Source organism: Coregonus clupeaformis, chromosome 13, assembly GCF_020615455.1.
Source record: "Coregonus clupeaformis isolate EN_2021a chromosome 13, ASM2061545v1, whole genome shotgun sequence".
In the NCBI taxonomy this organism is placed as follows: Eukaryota; Metazoa; Chordata; class Actinopteri; order Salmoniformes; family Salmonidae; genus Coregonus; species Coregonus clupeaformis.
Window position 1 is genome coordinate 51,165,711 of NC_059204.1, and position 27,603 is coordinate 51,193,313.

The 27,603-nt window shown below is 40.8% G+C and overlaps 1 protein-coding gene across 1 annotated transcript; it reads left to right on the forward strand.

Annotated features, from left to right (window-relative positions):
• Positions 1-1,369: 1,369 nt before the first annotated feature.
• On the forward strand, positions 1,370-26,229 carry adamts8a (ADAM metallopeptidase with thrombospondin type 1 motif, 8a). Its single transcript, XM_041894525.2, has 9 exons — positions 1,370-2,399; positions 17,193-17,432; positions 18,497-18,629; positions 18,952-19,119; positions 21,009-21,325; positions 22,591-22,777; positions 23,276-23,448; positions 23,636-23,811; positions 24,031-26,229. The coding sequence occupies exons 1-9, from the start codon at positions 1,665-1,667 to the stop codon at positions 24,761-24,763; spliced, it is 2,862 nt and encodes a 953-aa protein (XP_041750459.2). The 5' UTR covers positions 1,370-1,664; the 3' UTR covers positions 24,764-26,229.
• The last annotated feature ends 1,374 nt before the right edge of the window (positions 26,230-27,603 follow it).

Consider the following 27,603-nt stretch of genomic DNA (forward strand, 5'->3'; position numbering starts at 1 on the left):
CATGTACACAACTTCCATACTGCATGTCTATGTGTCCCCTATTTGAAATAGGTATGGCCTAACAATACAAGACTGCATGTCTATGTGTCCCCTATTTGAAATAGGTATGGTCTAACAATACAAGACTAATCGAATCAATTGAATACAATTAGCTGCTATTATCCATTAACTATTACGTTTTAATTGTGTGCATCATTTGTTTGATTTCTTTCCATTTAAATGTTTTTTTTTGTAACATGCATGGGCTTCAGCTCCATCACTAGAATTGCCTACATTTGAATTGTGAAACAACACTGCCACATCGTGGTTAAAAGACGTATAATTTAATAATACTTTTGTTTTATCATTGGTCATTATGATAATTTAGCTGGCGCCTTCATAGAGACTTCGAGATAAAGTAGCCTATTGTAAATTGGCCAAAGTGGGAACAGAGAAATATGTAATAGACATCGAAGCATATTAAATGGCCCAAAGTCAATGTGATGCGATTGCATTTTTTTCATTGTAATTGTGGCATTTTTATTTAACTCCACATTTCAACCAAAGTGTGTTAGATGTAGGGGTGTTTTAACTTAATTGAATGTGTCTAACGAAAACACCATTATTACACTATTATTGTTGTTTAACGAATAGGCATATACCATTTTAACATTTTTACTACCAGGCTATGAATGATTAATTATGAATAACTGTCTATTTATTTATAGCCATAAACTGCCTACTGATCCTAAATAATGTGCACGTGTCGAGCTCAGTCAGTCACTGAGAATGAATAAGCAGCACAAGCACAGCCTACAACATAACTCCAGAGAAAGAAAAATGTGCTCAAGTCTTTCCTCTCTGTAACATTTCCGGCTTTATTATGTAATCTATGTAAGTGCTTCCTATGAGCTCGAATAAAATATTTGGTGGTAAACAGTCCAGTCACAGAGGTTCTAAATACTGTACTGTCTTTGGTCCAGTCTTGTCAGATTGAACGTGAAGATGAGACTCGAGCCTTAAGAGTGCGCATGCAGTTCTGGAAGAGATGTTATTATATTTTCAGACGTAGGCTGCAGTTTGCCGCTGAAATAGAGAGCTATGGAGTGAGTTGAGCCAACGGTTTACTGGTATTACTTCGACCTGACGCGGTCCAGGAACGTCCCAAGGATCCCGATTATGCTTTCCCGTCCAGAATATCTGTTGGAGCTATTGAAGAGTGGGCGTGCCAGTGTGGTCCCATTGGATCAATTTGATTTTAGTTGATGTTTTTTTTCTGTAAGCACGAGGGGGTGGGGAGAGCAGCAGCAAATGATATAAAAAAAATAAACCACATAGGCCTATGTTTTAGAAGAGCGAGGCTGTATAAATACCACAGTCACGAGCAGTCGCCGCTTATTCAGTCTGCTACAGGTCTCGAGCCCTGACTTCAACTAACTATAAAACGAATTATTTATTTTTAGTATAATCTACTGTTTTGCATCTGTTATAGATGTGTTGGTGGTTGTTTAATTTTTACGAATAAGATTTATAGCGCAATTTTACGTTGAGCACCCAAGACTGTATGGTACCTGTCATACGCGCTCTTCTTTATTCATTGCAATTTCTATATTAAGAAGAAAAAAAATCTTAACACACATTTACATCGTTTCTTTGATAGAAACGGTGCTTGTGGTAGTAATAAAATGGGTTCAACTTTGCATATCACTTTTTTAACCCTGTCCTTAACCAACGTTGTGCTGTCGGAATTGTTTCACTCGGAGGAGACCATCCCCGTCAGAAACAGTGTGAAGACCATCGGTCGGCTATGGAAAAGGAGCGAGGAGGAACAGAGCTTCAGATTGACAGCTTTCGGCCAGGACTTCACACTGAATTTGACTCCGGATGACTCGTTTGTTGCTCCAACGTTAACCATTCAGCACATACAATCGAAACATCTGGCTGCACTTTTCAACGGCACCAGATCAGGACATTTTACCGGTGGTATCACCAAGACAGAAGGGAATAGGGACGACCTTACCGGCTGCTTCTACTCAGGGAATGTGGACACCGACCAGGAATCTGCTGTCGTGGTGAGCCTGTGCCACGGGATGCAAGGGTCCTTCATAGCGCACGGGTATGAGTATCTAATTAAACCCAAAGTTCTTGGCCAAGGTAAAATAGAGAGATCACTCTTGCAGGTGCACGTTATAAAAAGGAGAGTTTTGACCGACGCACAAAAGATTTCCAAGACTTTCCAAGCTTTTGATCAGGTGAAGGATAAGAGCCGTCTGGCCACAGATGACGGCACTTCATCTCCTGTTGATGATGCTGAGAGAGCGAAGGGACGGAAGCGACGGTTTGTCTCCTCTCCAAGATATATCGAGACGCTGGTCGTAGCAGACGCTTCAATGACACATTTCTATGGAGACGAAATAAAGGTGAGGGCATGAACTGACACAAATTGATAACCACAAATTGCATATATAATTAACTAAAATTATAAACCAATACACTAATATATATATTTTTTGGCATTGGCTGCAATGTGATGGGCACATGTCTAAACGCGTCATTACACACGAAGGGTTTCCAAAGCAGTTTAATTTTCCAGACAGAAATAAGCCCTGAAAGTCATTTATGGAACTGTCAGGGCAGCCCAGCCTGGTCTCATAGACAAGGCGTAACATAGTAAACGTAAATCAGTAAATCTAAATTAGTATATGTTACTTGGTATGGTTACATAAGATAGAAGGTTACTTAAGGCAAAAACAAAAGAAGGGTGGATGGACATATAACGCAAATGTCTAGCAACCTTTGTTCCAATCTCATCATGGACAACTTCAGCATTTTAGCTAATTAGCAATTTTGCAACTATTTGGTACTTTTTAGGTACTTTGCAACGACTAACCTTAACCCTTTTAGCTAATTCTAACCCTAACCTTAATCCTTTAACCTAACTTCTAACCCTAACCTTAACCCTATCCCCTTGCCTAGCTAACATTAGCCAGCTGGCTAACATTAGCATTAGCCACCTAGCTAACGTTAGCAACAACTAAACGGAATTCGTAACATATCATACATTTTGCAAATTCATAACATATTGTACATTTTGCAAATTCATAACATATTTTATGAATTGCACATGTTACGAATTGTAATTCGTAACATATTGTATGAATTGCAATTCATAATATATCATAATATATCAATTGTAATCACAAGTTAATACCATACGAAATGTAACATATCATACTAAATTGCACATTGTGGTACTTGCACATCGTGGAATTACGTACAGAATAAAACGAAATGCTCTAAGACCAGGTTGGGCAGCGGGTTCGATTCCCACGGGGGCCAGTATGAAAAAAATAAATAATAATAATAATAATAAAAAAATTATAATAAAACAAAAAAAATGAATGCACTCACTAACTGTAAGTCGCTCTGGATAAGAGCGTCTGCTAAATGACTAAAATGTAAATGTAAATGTAATGACTCATGAGAGGAGTGTGTATGACTGTGCAATTCCAATATCATCCCACATTCTCACAACCATGACAGGCAGTGCTTGTCGGAAATGCCAATTCTCTTGAAAAACTCCCCAATGGCCATGTGGCTATATTGAAAGTAAGAAAAATGATTCCCGCAAATGCAATGATCAAAATGAGTTATTCATTATCATGCCAAGCCGGGGAACAAATGTGCTTTTACTTTCTAGTAGGTCTACAATAGGCCTAATTAGTCTGCAAGTCCCCAAAAGCATCCCCTCTGTCAATAATTGAAAGAGCATTGTTTCAAAATGTTAGGCATTTTAATTGGTATTTTGGCTTGGGTCAAGTTCCCCACTGGGCACAAAATGGTTAAATCAATGTTCTTTCAACGTAATTTGCCAATGTATTGTGATGTGGGTGGTCCTTTGTAGCTCAATTGGTAGAGCATGGCGCTTGTAACGCCAGGGTAGTGGGTTCGATCCCCGGGACCACCCATACGTAAAAATGTATGCACGCATGACTGTAAGTTGCTTTGGATAAAAGCGTCTGCTAAATGGCATATTATTATGTGGAATCTATGTAGAAAACACATTTGATTTGAAAAAAGTCATCAACTGTTGTTATGAGGGTGAAATTTCAACCACAGGATTATGTCATCATGGTAACCAAATTTCAACATAGACAAACCTTGTATAAAATATGTTGCATTCTTACCTTTAAAACAATGTCAGATCTTCAACTTATATCCACTATCAAAAGAAAAAAAAAGTGCAGCACCTCCTACTGGAGAGTTGATATATCTAAAGCTACCCTTTGGTCTACCATCCAGGGATTGAACCAAGCTCTGCTTAGCTGTTATATTTGTCACTGACTATTACCAGTATGCTATCGAAAGAATGCTTGTTGAGTGATCTCCACTTAAAAACTAAATAGATTCACTATTGCTATCAAAATAATTCCAGAGGGTATAGGTTTAACATAGCAATTAAATGTGACCATACTTTATCACTCATATATTATCAATTATGCTATTTAGGCCTAAATAGCATTTGCAAAGTCATAAACAGCTACCAAGTGGCGCAGTGGTCTAAGGCACTGCATCGCAGTGCTAGAGGCATCACTACAGACCTAGGTTTGGTCCCGGGCTGTATCACAACCGGCCGTGATCAGGAGTCCCATAGGGTGGCGCACAATTGGCCCAGCGTCATCCGGGTTAGGGGAGGGTTTGGTCGGGGTAGGCTGTCATTGTAAATAAGAAATGTTTTCTTAACTGACTTGCCTAGTTAAATAAAGGTTCAAATAAAATACTGTGTCAATTCAACCCAGAATTCAAATAAAAATAGACTTAATAGTCCCAGTTGGTATTAAATAGAACGTTGTGGCCCCACCCGCCTGTGGGGAAAACAACCCCTGGTTATCTCACATCAAAAACTAGACCTTTTTTAAATGAAATGTTCTTGTCTGCTTGTTTTAGTCAATTACAAAATTACATTTAAGAAAAGTACAACATGTCTAAAGATCCTGAGCATTCTCACTACTTAGAAAAACGTAATATTGTAGGGCTTCCCTCATGCCCCTTTTCATGACGAGTGAGTGCTAACTAGCTACCAGAACATTAAGCTAGCCAAGACCACCAACACAAACAAACTGACTATAAAGCTACAAGTAGTGAGTGGACTTACAAACAGACTATACTAAATGAGTTAAATGTCTTACCTGTGATTAAATGTTTCCCACACACATAGCTACGTGTAGCCTACTTGGACACCGGGTCCCCACATTTCCCACTCTCCCACGCCAAATAGCCTGAAACCACAGGGCTCTTCACAAAGGCTATATTTCCCTACGTGGGAGCATTGCAAACCGTAGGTCGGGATTTTTTTTTACCTAGTTACACATACACTGAACAACAGCAGCTTTTCTGCATGTTTTGTTATTTCTGTATCACAAAAAGTCAACGACGAAGTTGGCTCTTTTACAATGGGGTCAATGGGAACGAATGTTTGTTTTCCCCAATTTATGGGCGTGGTCAAGGGGAAATCCTGCTTATGACATGAATACCGACTCGGAGTATAGGCCTAGGGTATCAAGCTCTGATCGATTGGAAATGTAATTATATTTAGTGATATTGAATTGTGTTTGGTTGTCAACGCAACCAAATATCAACATTTGAAGGAGATGCATATTCTGCTTGGATAGTTAATTCCAGTAAGTCTACAAATTAATAATTGATATGTTGGATTCATGTCTGCATCTCAACGCACAATCTAAGTAAAAAAAAAATAGGACTAAATCAAATAAAACTTTATTGAATGTCCATTTCAAATGTGATTTTATTTAGTCCTATTCTTTAACTTAGATTTTCGGTTGAGATGGAGATGTGAATCCAACATATCAATTATTAATTTGTAGACAAACTGGAATTAAAGCCAGACTAAGTCAGTGGCACAGATGGAACTATCCAAACAGAATATACATCTCTTTCAAATGTTGATATTTGGTTGCGTTGACAACCAAACACAATTCCATATAACTTTTGAAACACAATAAATAGCCTATCAACTTGTCGCCATGTTAACAAACTATATATTGGATTCACGTCTCCAACTCAACCAAAAATAAAATATTATATATATAAATACAGTATATCAACACCCACCCGTAGTATGTGCTCCAGCAGGTATATCTCACTGGTCATCCCCAAAGCCAACACCTCCTTTGGCCGCCATTCCTTCCAGTTCTCTGCTGCCAATGACTGGAACAAATAGCAAAAATCTCTGAAGCTGGAGACACTTATCTCCCTCACTAACTTTAAGCATCAGTTGTCAGAGCACCTTACCGATCACTGCACCTGTACACAGCCCATCTGAAATTAGCCCGCCCAACTACCTCATCCCTATATTGTTATTTATTTTGCTCATTTGCACCCCAGTATCTCTATTTGCACATCATCTCTTGCACATCTATCATTCCAGTGTTAATATTAATTGTAATTATTTTGCACTATAGCCTATTTATTGCCTTACCTCCATAACTTGCTACATTTGCACACACTGTATATATATTTTCTGTTGTATTTTTGACTTTATGTTTTGTTTTACCCCATATGTAACTATGTGTTGTTGTTTTTATCGCACTGCTTTGCTTTATCTTTGCCAGGTCGTAGTTGTAAATGAGAACTTGTTCTCAACTGGCTTACCTGGTTAAATAAAGGTGAAAAATAAAAAATAAAAAATAAAAATTACTTTTCGTCGCTGTCCGATGAAAACCTCTTATCTCCTAAACAGAAACTTTTCAGAAAATTGAAAAAAATTACCACATTTTCCCATTAACGAACATACAGTTATCAAACTTCAGAAGCTATTTTGAATATATTTTCTTGGTCCTAGAGCCATGAAATGCTCAGAGTACATTGAGGGAAGTTACTGCTTTCAATTTAAAAAAAGAAAATACTATTGGCAAGAAGTTTGTTTAAAGGTTTTCATCAGACAACAACGTTTTGTAATACAGTAAATAGCCTAGTAGGCTATCTTACAAACTGATGTAACATTCAACCTTAAAATGAGTAACACATCCATGGCCACATTTTGAGGTTACTGTTATTATACATTTCTTATTATGTAATAATATGAAGCGTGCATGTTCAAGAGAGCTTTTCCTATTTTGTTGCATTACAACCTGTAATTTAAATTGATATTTATTTGGATTTCATGTAATGGACATACACAAAATAGTCCAAATTGGTGAAGTGAAATGTAAAAAATAACTTGTTAAAAAAAATTCTAAAAAATAAATAACAGAAAAGTGGTGCGTGCATATGTATTCACCCCCTTTGCTATGAAGCCCCTAAATAAGATCTGGTGCAACCAATTACCTTCAGAAGTCACATAATTAGTTAAATAAAGTCCACCTGTGTGCAATCTAAGTGTCACATGATCTGTCACATGATCTCAGTATACACACACCTGTTCTGAAAGGCCCCAGAGTCTGCAACACCAGTAAGCAAGGGGCACCACCAAGCAAGCGGCACCATGAAGACCAAGGAGCTCTCCAAACAGGTCAGGGACAAAGTTGTGGAGAAGTACAGATCAAGGTTGGGTTATAAAAAACATATCTGAAACTTTGAACACCCACGGAGCACCATTAAATCCATTATTTAAAAATAGAAAGAATATGGCACCACAACAAACCTGCCAAGAGAGGGCCGCCCACCAAAACTCACGGACCAAGCAAGGCGGGCATTAATCAGAGAGGCAACAAAGAGACCAAAGATAACCCTGGGGACCACTTTAAGTCGTACACTCCACAGAGCTGGGCTTTACGGAAGAGTGGCCAGAAAAAAGCCATTGCTTAAAGAAAAAAATAAGCAAACACGTTTGGTGTTCGCCAAAAGGCATGTGGGAGACTCCCCAAACATATGGAAGAAGGTACTCAGGGTCAGATTAGACTAAAATTGAGCTTTTTGGCCATAAAGGAAAACGCTATGTCTGGCGCAAACCCAACACCTCTCATCACCCCGAGAACACCATCCCCACAGTGAAGCATGGTGGTGGCAGCATCATGCTGTCGGGATGTTTTTCATCGGCAGGGACTGGGAAACTGGTCAGAATTGAAGGAATGATGGATGGCGCTAAATACAGGGAAATTCTTGAGGGAAACCTGTTTCAGTCTTCCAGAGATTTGAGACTGGGACGGAGGTTCACCTTCCAGCAGGACAATGACCCTAAGCATACTGCTAAAGCAACACTTGAGTGGTTTAAGGGGAAACATTTAAATGTCTTGGAATGGCCTAGTCAAAGCCCATACCTCAATCCAATTGAGAATCTGTGGTATGACTTAAAGATTGCTGTTTACCAGCGGAACTCATCCAACTTGAAGGAGCTGGAGCAGCTTTGCCTTGAAGAATGGGCAAAAATCCCAGTGGCTAGATGTGCCAAACTTATCGAGACATACCCCAAGAGACTTGCAGCTGTAATTGCTGCAAAAGGTGGCTCTACAAAGTATTGACTTTGGGGGGGTGAATAGTTATGCACGCTCAAGTTTTCCGTTTTTTTTGTCTTATTTCTTGTTTGTTTCACAAGAAAACATATTTTGCATCTTCAAAGTGGTAGGCATGTTTTGTAAATCAAATGATACAAACTCCCCCAAAAAACAATTTTAATTCCAGGTTGTAAGGCAACAAAATAGGAAAAATGCCAAGGAGGGTGAATACTTTCACAAGCCACTGTATGTACAAAAAGTGTTGTAATTTCTAAAGGTTCACCCGATATGGATGAAAATATCCTCCAATTAAAGCTGACAGTCTGTACTCATAGTCATTTTATAATTTCAAATCCAAAGTGCTGGAGTACAGAGCCAAAACAACAACAAAAATTGTCACTGTCCCAATACTCTTGGAGCTAATTTTATATCTCTGTCAATACCTACTAACCTCAGAAAAGATGGAGACATTCTGGTCTTAATATATCGTGTGATGTTATACAATCTGACTAAGTTTGTGTCTATATGAAACGTTAAATAAAAATGTTGGCACAGGGTCTTGTGTTTGAGTATAAACCATCTGGGAATGAGAGCAAGCCAAGAGGTTTGTTTTTGTGGCCCTTCCTCCCATTTTATTGATGGAAATAAAAACACAAATGTTTAAACATTTGATTCCAATTGGCTTATGGATTTGGGTCCCTTCTCTGACTGCCTGCAAAGTGCTTGTTGTCAGATCTCTTTGCAATTAATTAAGCAGTGAAATTAATCCAGGATTAAAGTATTATTGACAACAACTAGGTAGTGTACAATTGATAGTGCCTTCCCAGCAAACCGGGAACATTTCCATAACATTAACCTAGATTCACAAGTTAAGTTCTAGTTAGGGTTTTATCTTACACTAAGAATATAACATACCAAAAACATTCAGAGAATTGTTTTGATAAAATGTATGTATTTATCATAAATGTTTTAGATGAAATATCCTTGGAATGTTCTAGCGTTCACTAAAATGTTGTGCACAACATCTGTAACAACCACCACAGAACATTCCCCAAACGTTTGTATGTTTGTATAAAACATTGGCCTGATGTTGCAACAATGTTCCTATAACACATTTTATCTGTTCTTTAAAGGTTCCCAGAATTCTTTAGGCCTCCTGTAGCTCAGTTGTTAGAGCATGGCGCTTGCAACGCCAGGGTTGTGGGTTCAATTCCCACGGGGGGCCAGTATGAAAAATTTTATGCACTCACTAACTGTAAGTCACTCTGGATAAGAGCGTCTGCTAAATGACTAAAATGTAATGTTTCATTAGCTTGTGGGAACATTGTTTGGAACAAAAGATAAGTTCCCAAAACTGTGCAGATGATTCTACAATGTTTTTGGGTGCAAAAAACATTCACCTGATGTTACAAGAACGTTCCCACAACACATTCCATCTGTTCTTTAATGATTCCCACAAATGTCATTAGGTTGTGGGTACATTACAAAACACAAAATATGCTCAGTTGTGATGACATTCAAACAATGTTTAAGTTAGGTTGCACAGGACATTCCCTTAATGTTGTAAGAATGAAATGTCCGTTTTTATGAAGTTCATAGCATATTTGTTTTAGGTTTAACATAATATTCTATTGATGTTCACACAATATACATTTTACCTCATCTTGCAGGTCTTCAGAACATTCAAGAGCATTTAGAAAATGGTGTATTTAAGTTTGACCTAATATTACCACAACATTCTTAGCATGCAAATGAAAGCATAAGAAAGCAGATTGGAATGCATCCACATTATGTTTCTCTCCAGATTTAATGGCAATTCACATTTGAGGACTGTATTGTAAGTGCATTCGGAAAGTATTCAGACCGCTTGACTTTTTCCACATTTTGTTACGTTACGTTTTTCTTCATCAATATACACACAATACCCCATAATGACAAAGTGAAAACAGGTTTATAGAAATTTTATCAAATGTATAAAAAATAAAAAGCAGAAATAGCTTATTTACATAAGTATTGAGAACCTTTGCTATGACACTCGAAATTGAGCTCAGCTGCATCCTGTTTCCATTGATCATCCTTGAGATGTTTCTAAAACTTGATTGGAGTCCAACTGTGTTACATTCAATTGATTGGACATGATTTGGAAAGGCACACATCTGTCTATATAAGGTCCCACAGTTGACAGTGCATGTCAGAGGAAAAACCAAGCCATGAGGATGAAGGAATTTTCCGTAGAGCTCCGATTGAGGATTGTGTAGAGGCACAGAGAAGGGTACCAAAAAATGTGTGCCGCATTGAAGGTCCCCAAGAACACAGTGGCCTCCATCATTCTCAAATGGAAGAAGATTAGAACCACCAAGATTCTTCCTAGAGCTGGCCGCCCGGCCAAACTGAGCAATCGGAGGAGAAGGGCCTTGGTCAGGGAGGTGACCAAGAACCAGTTGGGCACTCTGACAGAGCTCCAGAGTTCCTCTGTGGAGATGGGAGAACCTTCCAGAAGGACAACCATCTTTGCAGCACTCCACCAATCAAGCCTTTATGGTAGAGTAGCCAGACGGAAGCCACTCCTCAGTAAAATGCACATGACAGCCCACTTGGAGTTTGCAAAAAGGTACCTATAGACTCGCAGACCATGAGAAACAAGATCCTCTGGTCTGATGAAACCAAGGTTGAACTCTTTGGCCTGAATGCCAAGCGTCACATCTGGAGGAAACCTGGCACCATCCCTACGGTGAAGCATGGTGCTGGCAGCATCATGCTGTGGTTATGTTTTTCAGCGGCAGGGACTGGGAGACTAGTCAGGATTGAGGGAAAGATGAACGGAGCAAAGTACAGAGACATCCTTGATGAAAACCTGCTCCAGAGCGCTCAGGACCTCAGACTGAGGTGAAAGTTCACCTTCCAACAGGACAATGACCCTGAGCACACAGCCAAGACAACGCAAGTCTCTGAATGTCCTTGAGTGGCCTAGCCAGAGCCCGGACTTGAACCCGATCAAACATCTCTGGAGAGACCTGAAAATAGCTGTGCAACGACGCTCCCCATCCAACCTGATAGAGCTTGAGAGGATCAGCAGAGAAGAATGGGAGAAACTCCCCAAATATAGGTGTGCCAAGCTTGTAGCGTCATACCAAAGAAGACTTGAGGCTGTAATAGCTGCAAAAAGGTGCTTCGACAAAGTACTGAGTAAAGGGTCTGAATACTTATGTAAATGTAATATTTCCGTTTTTATTTTTAATAAATGTACAAAAATGTCTACAAACCTGTTTTTGCTTCGTCATTATGGGGTATTGGATGTAGATTGATGAGGGGGGGGGACAATTTAATCAATTTTAGAATAAGTCTGTAACGTAACAAAATGTGGAAAAAGTCAAGGAGTCTGAATACTTTCCTAATGCGTTGTAGAGACACAGGACAGTTTTATTTCATTCATAGGAGATTTGAAAACCATTTATTCATAAAAAAAATTACAATTTTTTTCATTCAGTGCCTTTTCATACAACACTTCATACATTGCCTTCAGAAACGACATTATTATGTATTCATACCCCTTGACCTTTTCAACATTTGTTGTGTAACAGCCTGAATTAAAAATTGATTATATTATTTTCTCACCCATCTCCACACGATACCCTCTTTGGTCTTTGTGGTAGAATCTGTGTTTGAAATTCACTGCTTTACTGAAGGACCTTACAGATAATTGTATGTGTGGGGGTACAGAGATGAGGCAGTCATTCAAAAATCATGTTAACCACTATTATTGCACACAGAGTGAGTCCGGGCAACTTATGTGACTTGTTAAGCACATTTTTACTCCCTAACTTATTTAGGCTTGCCATAACAAAGAGTTTGAATACTTATTGACTCAATACATTTCAGCTTTTCATTTTTTATAAATTTGTAAATATGTCCAAAAACATAATCTCATTTTGACATTACAGGGTATTGTGTGTAGGCCAGTGACAAAAAAATCTCAATGTAATCCATTTTAAATTCAGGCTTTAACTCAACAAAATTTGGATCAAGTCAATGGGTTTGAATACTCTCTGAAGGCACGGTACAGTATTTTGCCAATCTGCACATGTGAGGTCTGAACCTGCTAGGTCTGGTTCCCAAGACCGGCCTTTTATCCTCTGCACTACCACTGAAGCGCCCTTGTATTGTATTTTTTCAGTATATAGCCATGGCAGTATCCATGTATCCCGTAATCAGGAATTCCATGAATCCTTTTTAGCCTTCTTGGACATAACTAACCCAGGGAAATACTGATAACTGTGTTATTCACCATCACTTCACCCATCCTCTTTATATGCTGCGTACTTCTGGGCCCATACAGTATTTACACGGTATCCAAGACTATGAGTGCTGATCTAGAATCACTTTTGCTTTTCAGATTATGAAAAATAAGCCGGGGGGGACCATATCAAGCATCTCAAAGTAGGAATTATATTGGGTGCGTTGAACAGTCAATTTTTGCACAATGTTTTATTTTTTGCAGTTAGTCTAAATTCAGAAATCTGGATGAAATAAAGACATCCTCTGAGCCTCAATGTAACTTTCTTTAAAAAAAGATACATGGTTACCGAATATGTGGGATTGAATCAGCAATCTTCAGCCAGATAAATAACCTGCGCCATCAGGGGATAGCTGTGGCCTTGTGTGTTTAAAAAAATAATCAAATATGGTAAATCAGGACACAAAACACAATTTCTTAAGATATTCAAATGTTCCCATCCTCTTCATATGCTGTGATTTTAGTTGGATAGAGCTTCCTTTAAATAACTTGTATTCTTGTGTATTCATATGCTTCTTAAATACGGACTCAGAACATTCAAATGAAATGAGATTTTTTGTTACCTTTCTTAATTTCAAAATCACATTTCATAAGACTTTCAACACGTGATGTAGAAAGCAAATCATTAAATACAGTGTTACAAGGACACCGCATATGAAGAGGATGGGAACATTTGAACGTGTTCTGTGTCCTGATTGACCATATTCGACTGAAAAAAGCCACAGGGGTACAACTATCCCCTGGTGGCGCAGAGGGTTAATTATCTGGCTAGCGAAACCAAACATTGAAGGTTCAAACCCCACATGTGCAGATTGTCAACATATGAAGAGTAATAAATATAGTTGTGTTTGTACGATTAAACGCTGTTCAAATGTCCTGTAAATTAAAATTCCATGTGTTTCTATATCACCTAGTGCTCAAATGTGATTTGCCATTACATCTGGAGAGAAACCTAATGGGAATGTTTTCCAATATGCTTTAAGGAGCTACAAATTTGCATGCTGAGAATGTTTTATTAATGTTAGGTAAAACTTAAATATAACTTTTTCTAAATGTTCTTGAAATGTTCTGAGGACCTCAAAGACAAGGTACAATGTATATGATCAAATAAAATAAAATTGTATTTGTCACATGCACCGAATACAACAGGTGTAGACCTTACAGTGAAATGCTTACTTACAAGCCCTTAACCAACAATGCAGTTTTAAGAAAGAATTCCAAAACAAATCACAAAAAAAACAATATAAAATAATACGATATAAAAGTAACAAATAATTAAAGAGCAGCAGTAAAAATAACAATAGCGAGGCTATGTACAGGGGGTACCGGTACCGAGTCAATGTGCGGGGGCACCGGTTAGTCGAGGTAATTTAGGTAATATGTAGGTAGAGTTATTAAAGTGACTATGCATAGATAATAAACAGAGAGTAGCAGCAGCGTAAAAGCAAATAGTCTGGGTAGCCATTTGATTAGATGTTCAGGAGTCTTATGGCTTGTGGGTAGAAGCTGTTTAGAAGCCTCTTGGATGCTTGCCGTGCGGTAGCAGAGAGAACAGTCTATGACTAGGGTGGCTTGAGTCTTTGAACATTTTTAGGGCCTTCCTCTGTTATGTGAACATCAATGGAATATTATATTAAACTTAAAACAAATATGCTATGAAAGTCATAAAAACTGACTTACAGTGAGGGAAAAAAGTATTTGATCCCCTGCTGATTTTGTATGTTTGCCCACTGACAAAGACATGATCAGTCTATCATTTTAATGGTAGGTTTATTTGAACAGTGAGAGACAGAATAACAACAAAAAAATCCAGAAAAACGCATGTCAAAAATGTTATAAATTGATTTGCATTTTAATGAGGGAAATAAGTATTTGACCCCTCTGCAAAACATGACTTAGTACTTGGTGGCAAAACCCTTGTTGGTAATCACAGAGGTCAGACGTTTCTTGTAGTTGGCCACCAGGTTTGCACACATCTCAGGAGGGATTTTGTCCCACTCCTCTTTGCAGATCTTCTCCAAGTCATTAAGGTTTCGAGGCTGACGTTTGGCAACTCGAACCTTCAGCTCCCTCCACAGATTTTCTATGGGATTAAGGTCTGGAGACTGGCTAGGCCACTCCAGGACCTTAATGTGCTTCTTCTTGAGCCACTCCTTTGTTGCCTTGGCCGTGTGTTTTGGGTAATTGTCATGCTGGAATACCCATCCAAGACCCATTTTCAATGCCCTGGCTGAAGGAAGGAGGTTCTCACCCAAGATTTGACGGTACATGGCCCCGTCCATTGTCCCTTTGATGCGGTGAAGTTGTCCTGTCCCCTTAGCAGAAAAACACCCCCAAAGCATAATGTTTCCACCTCCATGTTTGACGGTGGGGATGGTGTTCTTGGGGTCATAGGCAGCATTCCTCCTCCTCCAAACACAGCGAGTTGAGTTGATGCCAAAGAGCTTGATTTTGTTCTCATCTGACCACAACACTTTCACCCAGTTCTCCTCTGAATCATTCAGATGTTCATTGGCAAACTTCAGTCGGGCCTGTATATGTGCTTTCCTGAGCAGGGGGACCTTGCGGGCGCTGCAGGATTTCAGTCCTTCACAGCATAGTGTGTTACCAATTGTTTTCTTGGTGACTATGGTCCCAGCTGCCTTGAGATCATTGACAAGATCCTCCTGTGTAGTTCTGGGCTGATTCCTCACCATTCTCATGTTCATTGCAACTCCACGAGGTGAGATCTTGCATGGCGCCCCAGGCCGAGGGAGATTGACAGTTATTTTGTGTTTCTTCCATTTGCGAATAATCGCACCAACTGTTGTCACCTTCTCACCAAGCTGCTTGGTGATGGTCTTGTAGCCCATTCCAGCCTTGTGTAGGTCTATAATCTTGTCCCTGATATCCTTGGAGAGCTCTTTGGTCTTGGCCATGGTGGAGAGTTTGGAATCTGATTGATTGATTGCTTCTGTGGACAGGTGTCTTTTATACAGGTAACAAACTGAGATTAGGAGCACTCCCTTTAATAGTGTGCTCCTAATCTCAGCTCGTTACCTGTATAAAAGACACCTGGGAGCCAGAAATCTTTCTGATTGAGAGGGGGTCAAATACTTATTTCCCTCATTAAAATGCAAATCAATTTATAACATTTTTGACATGCGTTTTTCTGGATTTTGTTGTTGTTATTCTGTCTCTCAATGTTCAAATAAACCTACCATTAAAATTATAGACTGATCATTTCTTTGTCAGTGGGCAAACGTACAAAATCAGCAGGGGATCAAATAATTTTTTCCCTCACTGTATTTCATTCTCACAACAATAAGGGAATGTCCTGTGCAACATAACTTAAAAATGGTATGAATGTCATCACAACTGAGCATATTTTCTGTTTTGAGAACTTATCTCTTGTAATGTACCCACACAATGTTCTGGGAACCTTTAAAGAACTCAAAAAGTTTGTTCTGTCAACTTTCTTCCAACATCAAAGGAATATTTTGTGCACCCTGATACAAACATTATCTGAATGTCAGCACAACTGGACAGTTTTGGAGTTTTGGGAAACTACTGTATCTCTTGTCATATCCCCACAATGTTCCCACATCCTAAATACATATTTTAGGAACTTTTAAAGAACATACAAATGTGTTCTGGGAATGTTCTTGCAATACCAGGCAAATGTGTTTTGCAACCTAATAGAAACATTGTAATAATCAGCACAAATGGACAGTTTTTGTGTTTTGGGAATATATCTCTTGTCATGTCCACACAATGTTCCCACAACCTAATGAAACATTCTTGGAACCTTTAAAGAACCAGATAAATGTGTTCTGAGAACGTTCTTGTAACATCAGGTGAGTGTTTTCTACACCTTAAAATAAACATTATAGAATCATCCGCACAACTGGACAGTTTTTGTGTTTTGTGAAAATATATTTTGTGATGTCACCACATTGTTCTCACCTTACTCTTCCCACAACCTAATGAAACATTATGGGAACCTTTAAAGAACAGATGAAATGTGTTCTAGGAATGTTCTTGCAACATCAGGTGAATGGTATGGTATAATCATCACCATGACTGGACAGTTTTTGTGTTATGAGAACATTTGCCGCGACCTAACGAATGTCCTGGGAACCTTCACAGAACCACTTTTGGTTTGCTGGGTTTGTACTGTATGTCCATAATATTCAGTAGATGTATTGAGTTGATGAGTTCATGTTGCCTTGCTCACCAAGTCATTGCAGAAAACGTTTTGCCTTTAGCTAAAAGTGAACTGTTAGTGAACTGTTGAATGTTACAGATCATTGGTCAGGTCATTGTTGACCATGCTTCCACATGTCCTTCCAATCACTCATTTGGTTAAAACATGGTGCTGGCAACACAAGGGTTCGATTCCCGCATGAGCCACACTTCCGTAATATATGTGTCACTGTCAATGCTGACAGTTCTACTAAAGGCATATCTCTCTCTTCCCTCTCCAGCATTACCTGCTGACTCTCATGGCAGTGGCGGCGCGGGTCTACCGCCACCCCAGTCTGAAGAACTCAGTGAGCCTGGTGGTTGTGAAGATGCTGGTGGTGGAGGACGAAGACGTAGGGCCCCAGGTGTCCAGCAACGGAGGAATGACCCTCAGGAACTTCTGTAACTGGCAGCAGCTCTTCAACCCCTCCAGCCAGAGGCACCTTGAACACTACGATACAGCCATCTTATTCACCAGACAGGTGAGAACTTAGAACACTAGACATTCCATCTCATTCACCCAGCACATTACGACACAGCTATCCAATTCACCAGACAGGTGAGAAGAACCCTATTACCCTTTTACACTCTTGTGCCGACCAAACTGTACTAGCTCAAATATTTTATTTTAACATTGTCCTTTTCAGCATGGTTCCAGCAACTATGGTGGATGTATAACCAGGCCGTGCTCAGTACAGCTTGGTTTGGCTCTGTTTAGTGTGAAAAGCAGGCACGTGCACAGATAGGGTGGCACGTGCACAGATAGGGCTCCACCTGTGTAGCACAGGAGGCTGCTGAGGGGAGAACAGCTCATAATAATGGCCGGAACGGCGCAAATAGAATGGCATCAAACACATGGAAACCATATGTTTGACGTATTTGATACCATTCCACCGATTCCACTCTAGCCATTCCCACGAGTCCGTTCTCCCCAATTAATGTGCCACCAACCTCCTGTGTTGTGCAGAGCACATGCCCCTTTGCCCTTCCAGTCTCCAAAGTACCCTTCTGGATTGTGGTATAATTTCCCTGTCTGTAAGGGTGACTGATACTAGAGCTTCAATGGCCTTGTTAATACTGAATCCTCCTTCACTGTGTGCTTTGGATACCACACAGTTAAATTTCCTTTCTCCCCAAATCTGCTGGCTGCCATGTATTTGCTTCATTTTACGATGGAAACACTGACAAATATGTTTTGCTGGCAAGAGCTTCACTTTTAGGGGGAAAACCCCCTCTGTCTGGAACAAACGTAGCAATGTCTGGATATCAGTGTCTGAAATGTGTCCCTCCTCTTCCTACTCTCCCGACTCCCCTAGCCCTTTTCCTCTCCTCTCCTCTCCTCTCCTCTCCCTCTCCTCTCCTCTCCTCTCCTCTCCTCTCCTCTCCTCTCCTCTCCTCTCCTCTCCTCTCCCTCTACCCCATGTAGGATATCTATGGGCAGACGAGTTGTGACATCCCTACTCCTCTAGCCCTTTTTCTCTCATCTTGTCCTCTTTCCCGGTGTGATAAAGTCCTCATGCCCTCTCTCCCTGTACCCCCTATGTAGGACATCTGTGGTCAGAGGAGTTGTGACACCCTGGGGATGGCTGACGTGGGCACCATGTGTGACCCCAAGAGAAGCTGCTCTGTAATAGAGGATAACGGTCTGCAGGCGGCCTACACCGTGACACACGAGCTAGGTATGTTAATACGCTATGGAAATATGAGCTCGGTATGTTACAGTAACACACTATCGAACAAACTGCATACTTGTGTGTTTCCTATCTCACAAGGTATGATACTTTAGTAAGGGCCAATGTGTATGGATGTCCATTACTCTACCTGAGTAACCCGTCATGGCTGTCCTGCTTTGCCTCTTGTTTGCATTCAGCTAATATCATAATTAGGTTCCTTGTAAACCACGAAATCATCCAACTAGCTTGAATGAGAATAAAGTTAGAAAAGTGGATGTTGTAAACCATACGTCAACTCTCAGCAGCATCTTCTCCTTTCTCTCCTCAGGTCATGTACTCAGCATGCCTCATGACGACTCTAATAACTGTATCAGATGGTTCGGACACCTGGACGGGCCCCACATGATGGCGTCTGTGTTCTTTAGCCTCAACAGGACCTTGCCATGGTCGCCATGTAGCGCCCGTTATGTCACAGAGTTCTTCGACAATGGATATGGTAGGATAACATACCCTTTCAAACCTTTATCCCAGTGCTTCCTTCTCTTTTTTCTATTTTATTCTCTCTAACCACTGTATCAAGTGTAGATGTATGATTCCCCGATGCACTACTTACTACACACAAACATATTGTATTGACAGTTAGTTCTTATTGGTTCACATGTGGTTCCCAGCTTTCATTTGGTTTTGGTCATGAGGTAGCATTCCAGACAAACCGAACCCGAGTAAAAACAGTTTGCAGTTTCATTAAATTTGAATAACAGTTTTGAGACATTGGTCTTAAAGGGCCATAGGCTGTTATTATGCAGTTAATAGACACCTGCCACAGAGAGTGTGCTATGTAATTTAGGACTCAGAGAGTGGTGAGAAATCCCTCTATAATATGAACCCCTAACATTTCACAAGTTTATTTTCTTTCTCTCTCTTTTTACAAAGCCCACTCTGCCTAAACTCGCTCCATCAACCACAAATGATGGTCTCTGAAAACCACACTTTGTAATTTTGCTGAGAGTGTCCAAACGAACAGTCCTTGGAGAGTAAGCTCCTCTCTGCAGTAAGAGCCTCTTCTCTTCACTTCTGTCTGCTCATGGCAGGGCAGAGACATAGACAGCACTGTAATAATTCAGATGACACACACACACAGCAGACATGCCTGAGATTGCTGGGAGAAGGCATCTCGAGATTGATGTTCCTGCTCCTAGAATGGAAGATAGCAAATCGAAGGCAAAGCAGATATTTGTGTTGCGAAATAGCATACATTTTTCTCAGTCAATGATTTATCCCCCATCGATATTTCAGTCTCCGCTTCAATTTCTCTATCAAATTCAAATTCAAATTCAAGCTGCTTTATTGGCTTGAAAAACATTGCGTCAATATTGCCAAAGCAACAATGTACACAATATACATTGTAATAAAATAATCTCTCTCTCTCTCTCTCTCTCTCTCTCTCTCTCTCTCTCTGTTTCTCTGACTCATCTGCTGGTGAGTCACACATTCCAGCTTTAACAACTGTTTTCCCTCACAGAGAAGAGAAAGCGAGTGTAGCCAAGCACATTGTCTTTACTGGCCTTGCCACAGATATATAGTGAACTGATGTTGCAGAATTATCCTCTGTTAAAGGGGCCATACCACTAAAAAGATCTAACAAAATAGGATTAAGCAACATACTGTACCAGGGCAGAGAGGCAGTAACTCTTCTGTCCGACATGCCAGGAGTTAAAGTATATTGTTGTGCATAGAGTTTATGAAGAAAAGCTGCTTCAAAAGTCGAAAGTTAAATGTAAAGTTTGGCAATGATCTACAACCATTTCTATCACCGATTCAGCCTCTGGATAGGATGTTACCTTCTGGCAACAAAATCTTTAGCGGCAAATAATGTATCTTCCCCTAAACACATCTTTCAGTGAAATGTATTTGGCCATTCCATTCTGCTATGAAAATAGCCCCCTCAAGCTAAAATGGTTGTACACCTGTTTTTTTGTTTTGTTTTTTTAAAACTTAACAGTCAAATTTCACGTGCTTCAGGCAGACTGGCACCCAGTTGCAGTTGTCGTTTCCTGGTGATTGATAGAAGAGGAACGTGTGTTCCCACCTTTATCAGAGCTTTAGCCCCCCTAGGGCTTCCTAACACCTTCAGTATAATAGAGTACTGTATGTACAGCTCTCCCAAATGTCAGTCAATGACTAACACGTCCTCCAGATCTTATTGACATTTTGTCACCCCCTGAGTTCACTGGAATTTTTACGACTGTCGATGTGTCTGTGTCTGTTTGTTTATGTAGCTAGACCATTGTTGTAAATAATAATGGATTCTCAACTGATCTAAAAAGGCCTTTATAAATCAATTTGATTGACTTATCTGTGCCTGTTTATGTTCCTCTCTCCCAGGTGACTGTCTGTTGGATCCTCCAGAGCAGACTCTACCTCTCCCTGTTGATCCCCCCGGTGTCTCCTACAACCTGGACCGTCAGTGCCAGCAGGCCTTCGGGGAGGAGTTCACCCTGTGCCCGGACACCCCAGAGGACCAGACTTGCAGCCAGCTGTGGTGCCGGGAGGAGGGCCAGCCACACTGCACCACCCGGAACGGCAGCCTGCCCTGGGCTGATGGCACACTCTGCTGGGTTGGGGCTGGGGCTGGTGCTGGGGCCAACACCACCTGTCAGGGAGGTGTCTGTGCTGCAGTGACTGATCAGCAGAAAATAAAGGTACTGTATGTTTTCTGAACCATTCTGATTCTGTCTTTGTCTGTCTATCTGTCTGTCTGTCTGAGTGACTAGCTAAAGCCTCCATCCTTCTGCATAGGGATCGGATGATTCTGTCTGAGGCACTAACTCCTCCAGTCTGATTGTGTGATTTATGAATGCTCTTACCTGCCTGAAAAAAAATGTTTAAATAGGCTACCTCAACGATTTACTACCTACTTCTGCTTTTTGTATGCAGTGTTTATGTCATAGCCTGCATGATTTCTCTCTTGCTTTCTTTCACTTCTTACTTTCTCTCTCTTGCGCTCTGTTTCGCTCACCGTCTACACTTGACCATGACAGGTGTTTTTTTTATTTTCACTGCTTTGGTGAAAGATCGTTTCTGGCTCCCGTCTGTGTTTCAATACTTGTTCTTCAGAAATAGAATGTAGTCTCATTTCGTCATGTGCCCCCATCCGGCCCCGGCCCCGGCCCCAGCACCAGCCCTGTCGCGTGGCAGCTGAAAATAATAAATCCCTCTCTTATTCAGGCCCTCAAATGTCAGTCTGAGGGCCCGGCCGAGTATATTTGGTGCAGGCCTTTAAAACAGTGAGAGAGTATATTTGGGGCAGGCCTTTAAAACAGTGAGAGAGTATATTTGGGGCAGGCCTTTAAAAAGTGAGTTTATTTAAAAACAGCCAGGCCTATTCCAAGGAACTAGCTCGTGATCCCAGACACTCTGGCTGTTAGAGGAGTTGTTGCAGCCAACTCATAAAAACCCAGAGAAATGAAATGCTGTGTCTTAGTAGCACATGCCAGGAGCTGTGAGTACGCACAGGAGGCAGTTACACGCGTGGCAGACTGCAGGCCAGGCCACAACATGCCACAGGAGATGCCAAACTAAAAACCCTAACCAAGCAAAGAAAAACTCTTATCAAGACTGTCATGTAGTAATTGTTTTCAAATGACAAGCCAAGGGAATATCATTACTGAGCATTGAGATTCCATTTTTGTAGTGTGAATCATTTAATTTCACATGTCCCCTGTAGCTCAGTTGGTAGAGCATGGTGCTTGCTACGCCAGGGTTGTGGGTTCGTTTCCCACGGGGGGCCAGTATGAAAATGTATGCACTAACTAACTGTAATTCGCTCTGGATAAGAGCGTCTGCTAAATGACTAAAATGTAAATGTCCACTCAAGGCCTATAAACTTTGTGACAACTGTTGAAGGGTTCTAAACACAATTTCATTGATTGATTGACTGATTGATCTGTCTGGTTGTATCTTGTAGGAGCCTGTGGACGGAGGCTGGAGTGTGTGGGGCCCCTGGGGGTTGTGCTCCAGGTCATGTGGCGGAGGGGTGGAGTTTTCCCAGAGAGAATGCACTGATCCCAAGCCACAGAATGGAGGAGCATACTGTGTGGGACAGAGAGCCAAGTACCAGTCCTGTCACATACAGGCCTGCCAAGATGAGCATGGTAAATTAACACCAACAATCACTATATCCAAATCAATAACTGATTAATACATCCACACTTCAATAATCACATTGGGTGGGCACCCAAGCACAGACACACGCATACACATACATATGCTAACACACGCACTCTACACACACGTACACATGGATTTTGTATTGTAGATATGTGGTAGTAGAGTAGTGGCCTGAGGGCACACACTTAATGTGTTGTGAAAAGGGTTATGAAATGTAATGTCATGTAATATTTGTAATTGTATATAACTGCCTTAATGTTGCTGGACCCCAGGAAGAGTATAGCTAATGGGGATCCTTAATAAATACAAATACATCTTCCATATGGTGCATGGCAATGATAGAATTTCACATTTGTACAGTTGGCATTATCACATACAGTATAGATACTAGTTTAATTAGTAGCATAAGAGTTTCCTTGACATGCTCAGATGTCATCAGTAGAGATAGGATTGATAATGATATGCCATGTTCTTTCTCCCAGGTAAGAGCTTCAGAGATGAGCAGTGTGAGAAGTACAACAGCGACCGATACCTGGACATCCATGGGAACATCAAGCAGTGGATCCCCAAGTACAACGGTGTCTCACCAAGGGACAGGTGCAAACTGTTCTGCAGAGCAAGAGACAGCAATGAATTCAAAGTCTTCGAGGCCAAGGTAGCTATAACTCTACTCAAATTTGAAATAGTACCCAGCTTGTTGAAATTACATCATTGTAACCAGAATCCAGTTTTGCCTAGTTTTGATCACTGGGTTGATTAATTTCCAACTCATCAACACTCTTGATTTACAATTCTCTAGGAGTTTAGGCTAATACTTTGCATATTTCTCTATGTTGTTTCAGGTTGTTGATGGCACCACCTGTGGCCCAGACACCACCTCCATCTGTGTCCAGGGACAGTGCGTCAAAGCTGGCTGCGACCAGGTGATCGGCTCCAGTGTGAAGCTGGACAAATGTGGCGTGTGTGGGGGTGATGGAACAACCTGCAGGAAGATCACTGGATCGATGAATAAAGCCATGTGAGTAAAACAAATATATTCAGGATGAAAGTCCTTTGAGAGCAGAGTTGTCTCTCTAAAATCGTAAAAATGGTTGACTGATTCACTTTTTTTCAAGATGATTCTGATGTCATAGACAGCATTAAAATGCTGTTCATGGAAACACATTAGCATACATCCTGTAGATAAGTATAAGCTTTCAACTGACACTTTCCTCTGTCTTAATTTAATTCAACACAGATTTGGCTACAACAACATTGTGACCATTCCGGCCGGGGCCACCAACATTGACATCAAGCAAAAGAGCCACCGCGGGATCAAACACGACGGCAACTACCTGGCCTTGAAGACAGAAGGTTCCTACATCCTGAACGGGAATTTCTCTGTGTCCATAGCAGAGCAGGACATCCCAGTCCTGGGTGCCGTACTCCGGTACAGTGGTTCCTCCACCACCCTGGAGAGGGTCCTGAGTTACCAGAAGCTCCGGCAGGCAGTCACTGTCCAACTCCTGTCCACAGCCGGAGACGCCTCTCCCCCTAGGGTCAAGTACACCTTTTTCCTCTCCAGGGATGTCCCCTTCACCAAGCCTGGAGCTGAGGGTAAAGCTTCGCTACATGCGATTTTGCCACTAGGGGGCGCAGAGTGGGCTCTGGGGGAGTGGTCCGAGTGCTCCAAGAGCTGCGGCTCAGGTTGGTCGAGAAGGAACGTGGAGTGCCGGGACGGGGGGGCCACCTTGTCCTTCTCCTGTGATGAGGACCTGCGGCCGGTAGACATCCGGCCATGTGGGGACCTGCCCTGCCCTGTCTGGCAGATGGGTCCCTGGTCGGCATGCTCGAGGACATGTGGTGTGGGGGTGCGCCATCGAAGCGTGCTGTGTATTGACTACACCGGGAAGATGGCAGAGCTAGGGAAATGTAACCCCGCCAAGAGGCCAGAGGTGGTTTCTTCAGAGTGCAGCTACCAGGACTGCTGAGTCTGTGCTGATAAAGCAGGAAGGGAAAGAGCAGTTGGTGGCAGTGGTGGGATCCAAGGCTGAGGGAAGTAGTGTAGGAAGCTAGTTAGTTAGTCAACTAACCAATACACAACCCTTTCCCAACCACCACGACCATGCTTCAGAGACAAGCAGTGAAGCTAGAATAATCAAGAGTAGATGGTTCACTATATCGACCAGAACCAAAACTGTGGCTTGGTTGTAGAAAAATGTCTAATTTGATAGATTCACTTAATTCTTTCTATGTTTATTTCCTTGATGATGTCATAGCTTCAAAACTACTATTGACGGTTTGTTATCCAACAGAGATCTACCTCAAAGGATGTAATAATCAACTATCACTTCTTAACCTGAAGTTTCTGTTTGCATCTAGCTTAACACATTATGAAAGGCACATCTAACCTTTGCACAAATGCTGCTGATATTCCGCTGGAGTGGTTTAATACCGCTATCATTCATTTTTGTCAAAATACATAATCACATCCCAGATTAGTTCGCTCAGGGATGGGCAACTGGTGGCCCAAGGGCCGCATGTCCCCCTTTTGAAGGCCCTCAAATCAATTCAAAGTGTACTACCTAATCAAATCAAGTGACATTCAATATTTTAGGGAGTAAAGTAAAACCTTTTTCATTTGAAAGTCTTATCTGAACATCTGAAACCCCGTTCCATTCTGTCTGTATTTCTGGAACACTGGAGCATGTTTTGGATGTCAACTCTCTGGCCACAAAGATAAACTCACACTATCACATTTCTCACATAAATCAGAGCTATTTAATTAAGTAGGGAAGTTTGAAACAAACCCACATAACCTTTTCAATTTGCTTGACTGTCTGTAGCTACATCAACTGTAATAGGGAATTTGAGTTTAGGTTAAACAAATGTATATTGAAATATGCATATTCATGATAGAAGTACTAGTGCTTCAAAAATGTTTTATCCACAGCTAGTTGGAATGTTTTTGTGGCATTCTTTTAAAACAAATGTCTGTAATGTTAATAACAAGGAGATAACAATTAGATTTTATTTATTTTTCTTAACTTTGTTTTAATTTGTTTTCGTTATTATTTTTGGGAATGCTGTAGATAAACATTTTATGAGTTATGTTTTTTCATCAACTAATGACAAGGAAAACAATGGAGTATCTGTATCTAATGTAAAACATGTATATGATGCTTCATTTGAAATGTGCTGTCCCAGAAAATATGGCATTATGAAAACTTAGCTGAAGAATAATACTTTTGAGCTCAACTGAAACGAGCATAGCAGCTATTAAAATGGTGTAAATGTACTTTATGATGCCACAACCTAGATGCCATTCATTAATTTGTGTTAAATAGCATGTAGAATCACAGCTTCTTTTAGAAATGAAATAAGAAATGAGAAGTAATTTACGTACAGTTGAAGTCGGAAGTTTACATACACCTTAGCCAAATACATTTAAACTCAGTTTTTCACAATTCCTCACATTTAATCCTAGTAAAAGGTCAGTTAGGATCACCACTTTATTTTAAGAATGTGAAATGTCAGAATAATAGTAGAGAGAATGATTTATTTCAGCTTTTATTTCTTTCATCACATTCCCAGTGGGTCAGAAGTTTACATACACTCAAGTAGTTTTTGGTAGCATTGCTTTTAAATTGTTTAACTTGGGTCAAACGTTTTGGGTAGCCTTCCACAAGCTTCCCACAATAAGTTGGGTGAATTTTGGCCCATTCGTCCTGACAGAGCTGATGTAACTGAGTCAGGTTTGTAGGCCTCCTTGCTCGCACACGCTTTTTCAGTTTTGCCCACAAATTTTCTATAGGATTGATGTCAGGGCTTTGTGATGGCCACTCCAATACCTTTACTTTGTTGTCCTTAAGCCATTTTGCCACAACTTTGGAAGTATGCTTGGGGTCATTGTCAATTTGGAAGACCCATTTGCGACCAAGCTTTAACTTCCTGACTGATGTCTTGAGATGTTGCTTCAATATATCCACATAATTTTCCTTCCTCATGATGCCATCTATTTTGTGAAGTGCACCAGTCCCTCCTGCAGAAGAGCACCCCCACAGCATGATGCTGCCACCCCGTGCTTCACGGTTGGGATGGTGTTCTTTGGCTTGCAAGCATCCCCCTTTTTCCTTCAAACATAACGATGGTCATTATGGCCAAACAGTTCTATTTTTGTTTCATCAGACCAGAGGACATTTCTCCAAAAAGTACGATCTTTGTCCCCATGTGCAGTTGTAAACCGTAGTCTGGCTTTTTAATGGCGGTTTTGGAGCAGTGGCTTCTTCCTTGCTGAGCGGCCTTTTAGGTTCTGTCGATATAGGACTTGTTTTACTGTGGATATAGATACTTTTGTACCTGTTTCCTCCAGCATCTTCACAAGGTCCTTTGCTGTTGTTCTGGTATTGATTTGCACTTTTCGCACCAAAGTACGTTCATCTCTAGGAGACAGAACGCGTCTCCTTCCTGAGCGGTATGATGGCTGCGTGGTCCCATGGTGTTTATACTTGCGTACTATTGTTTGTACAGATGAACGTGGTACCTTCAGGCGTTTGGAAATTGCTCCCATGGATGAACCAGAGTTGTTTTTTCTGAGGTCTTGGCTGATTTATTTTGATTTTCCCATAATGTCAAGCAAAGAGGCACTGAGTTTGAAGGTAGGCCTTGAAATACATCCACAGTTACACCTCCAATTGACTCAAATTATGTCAATTAGCCTATCAGAAGCTTCTAAAGCCATGACATCATTTTCTGGAATTTTCCAAGCTGTTTAAAGGCACAGTGAACTTAGTTTATGTAAACTTCTGACCCACTGGAATTGTGATAAGTG

What these genes read in the sequence shown, in the direction of transcription:
- adamts8a (XM_041894525.2), top strand. Translation starts at nt 1,665, where the DNA reads ATGGGTTCAACTTTGCATATCACTTTTTTAACCCTGTCCTTAACCAAC. An exon ending in TCTATGGAGACGAAATAAAG is followed by an intron (nt 2,400 to 17,192) that starts GTGAGGGCATGA and finishes TTCCCTCTCCAG; the next exon opens with CATTACCTGCTGACTCTCAT. An exon ending in CTGATCAGCAGAAAATAAAG is followed by an intron (nt 21,326 to 22,590) that starts GTACTGTATGTT and finishes TGTATCTTGTAG; the next exon opens with GAGCCTGTGGACGGAGGCTG.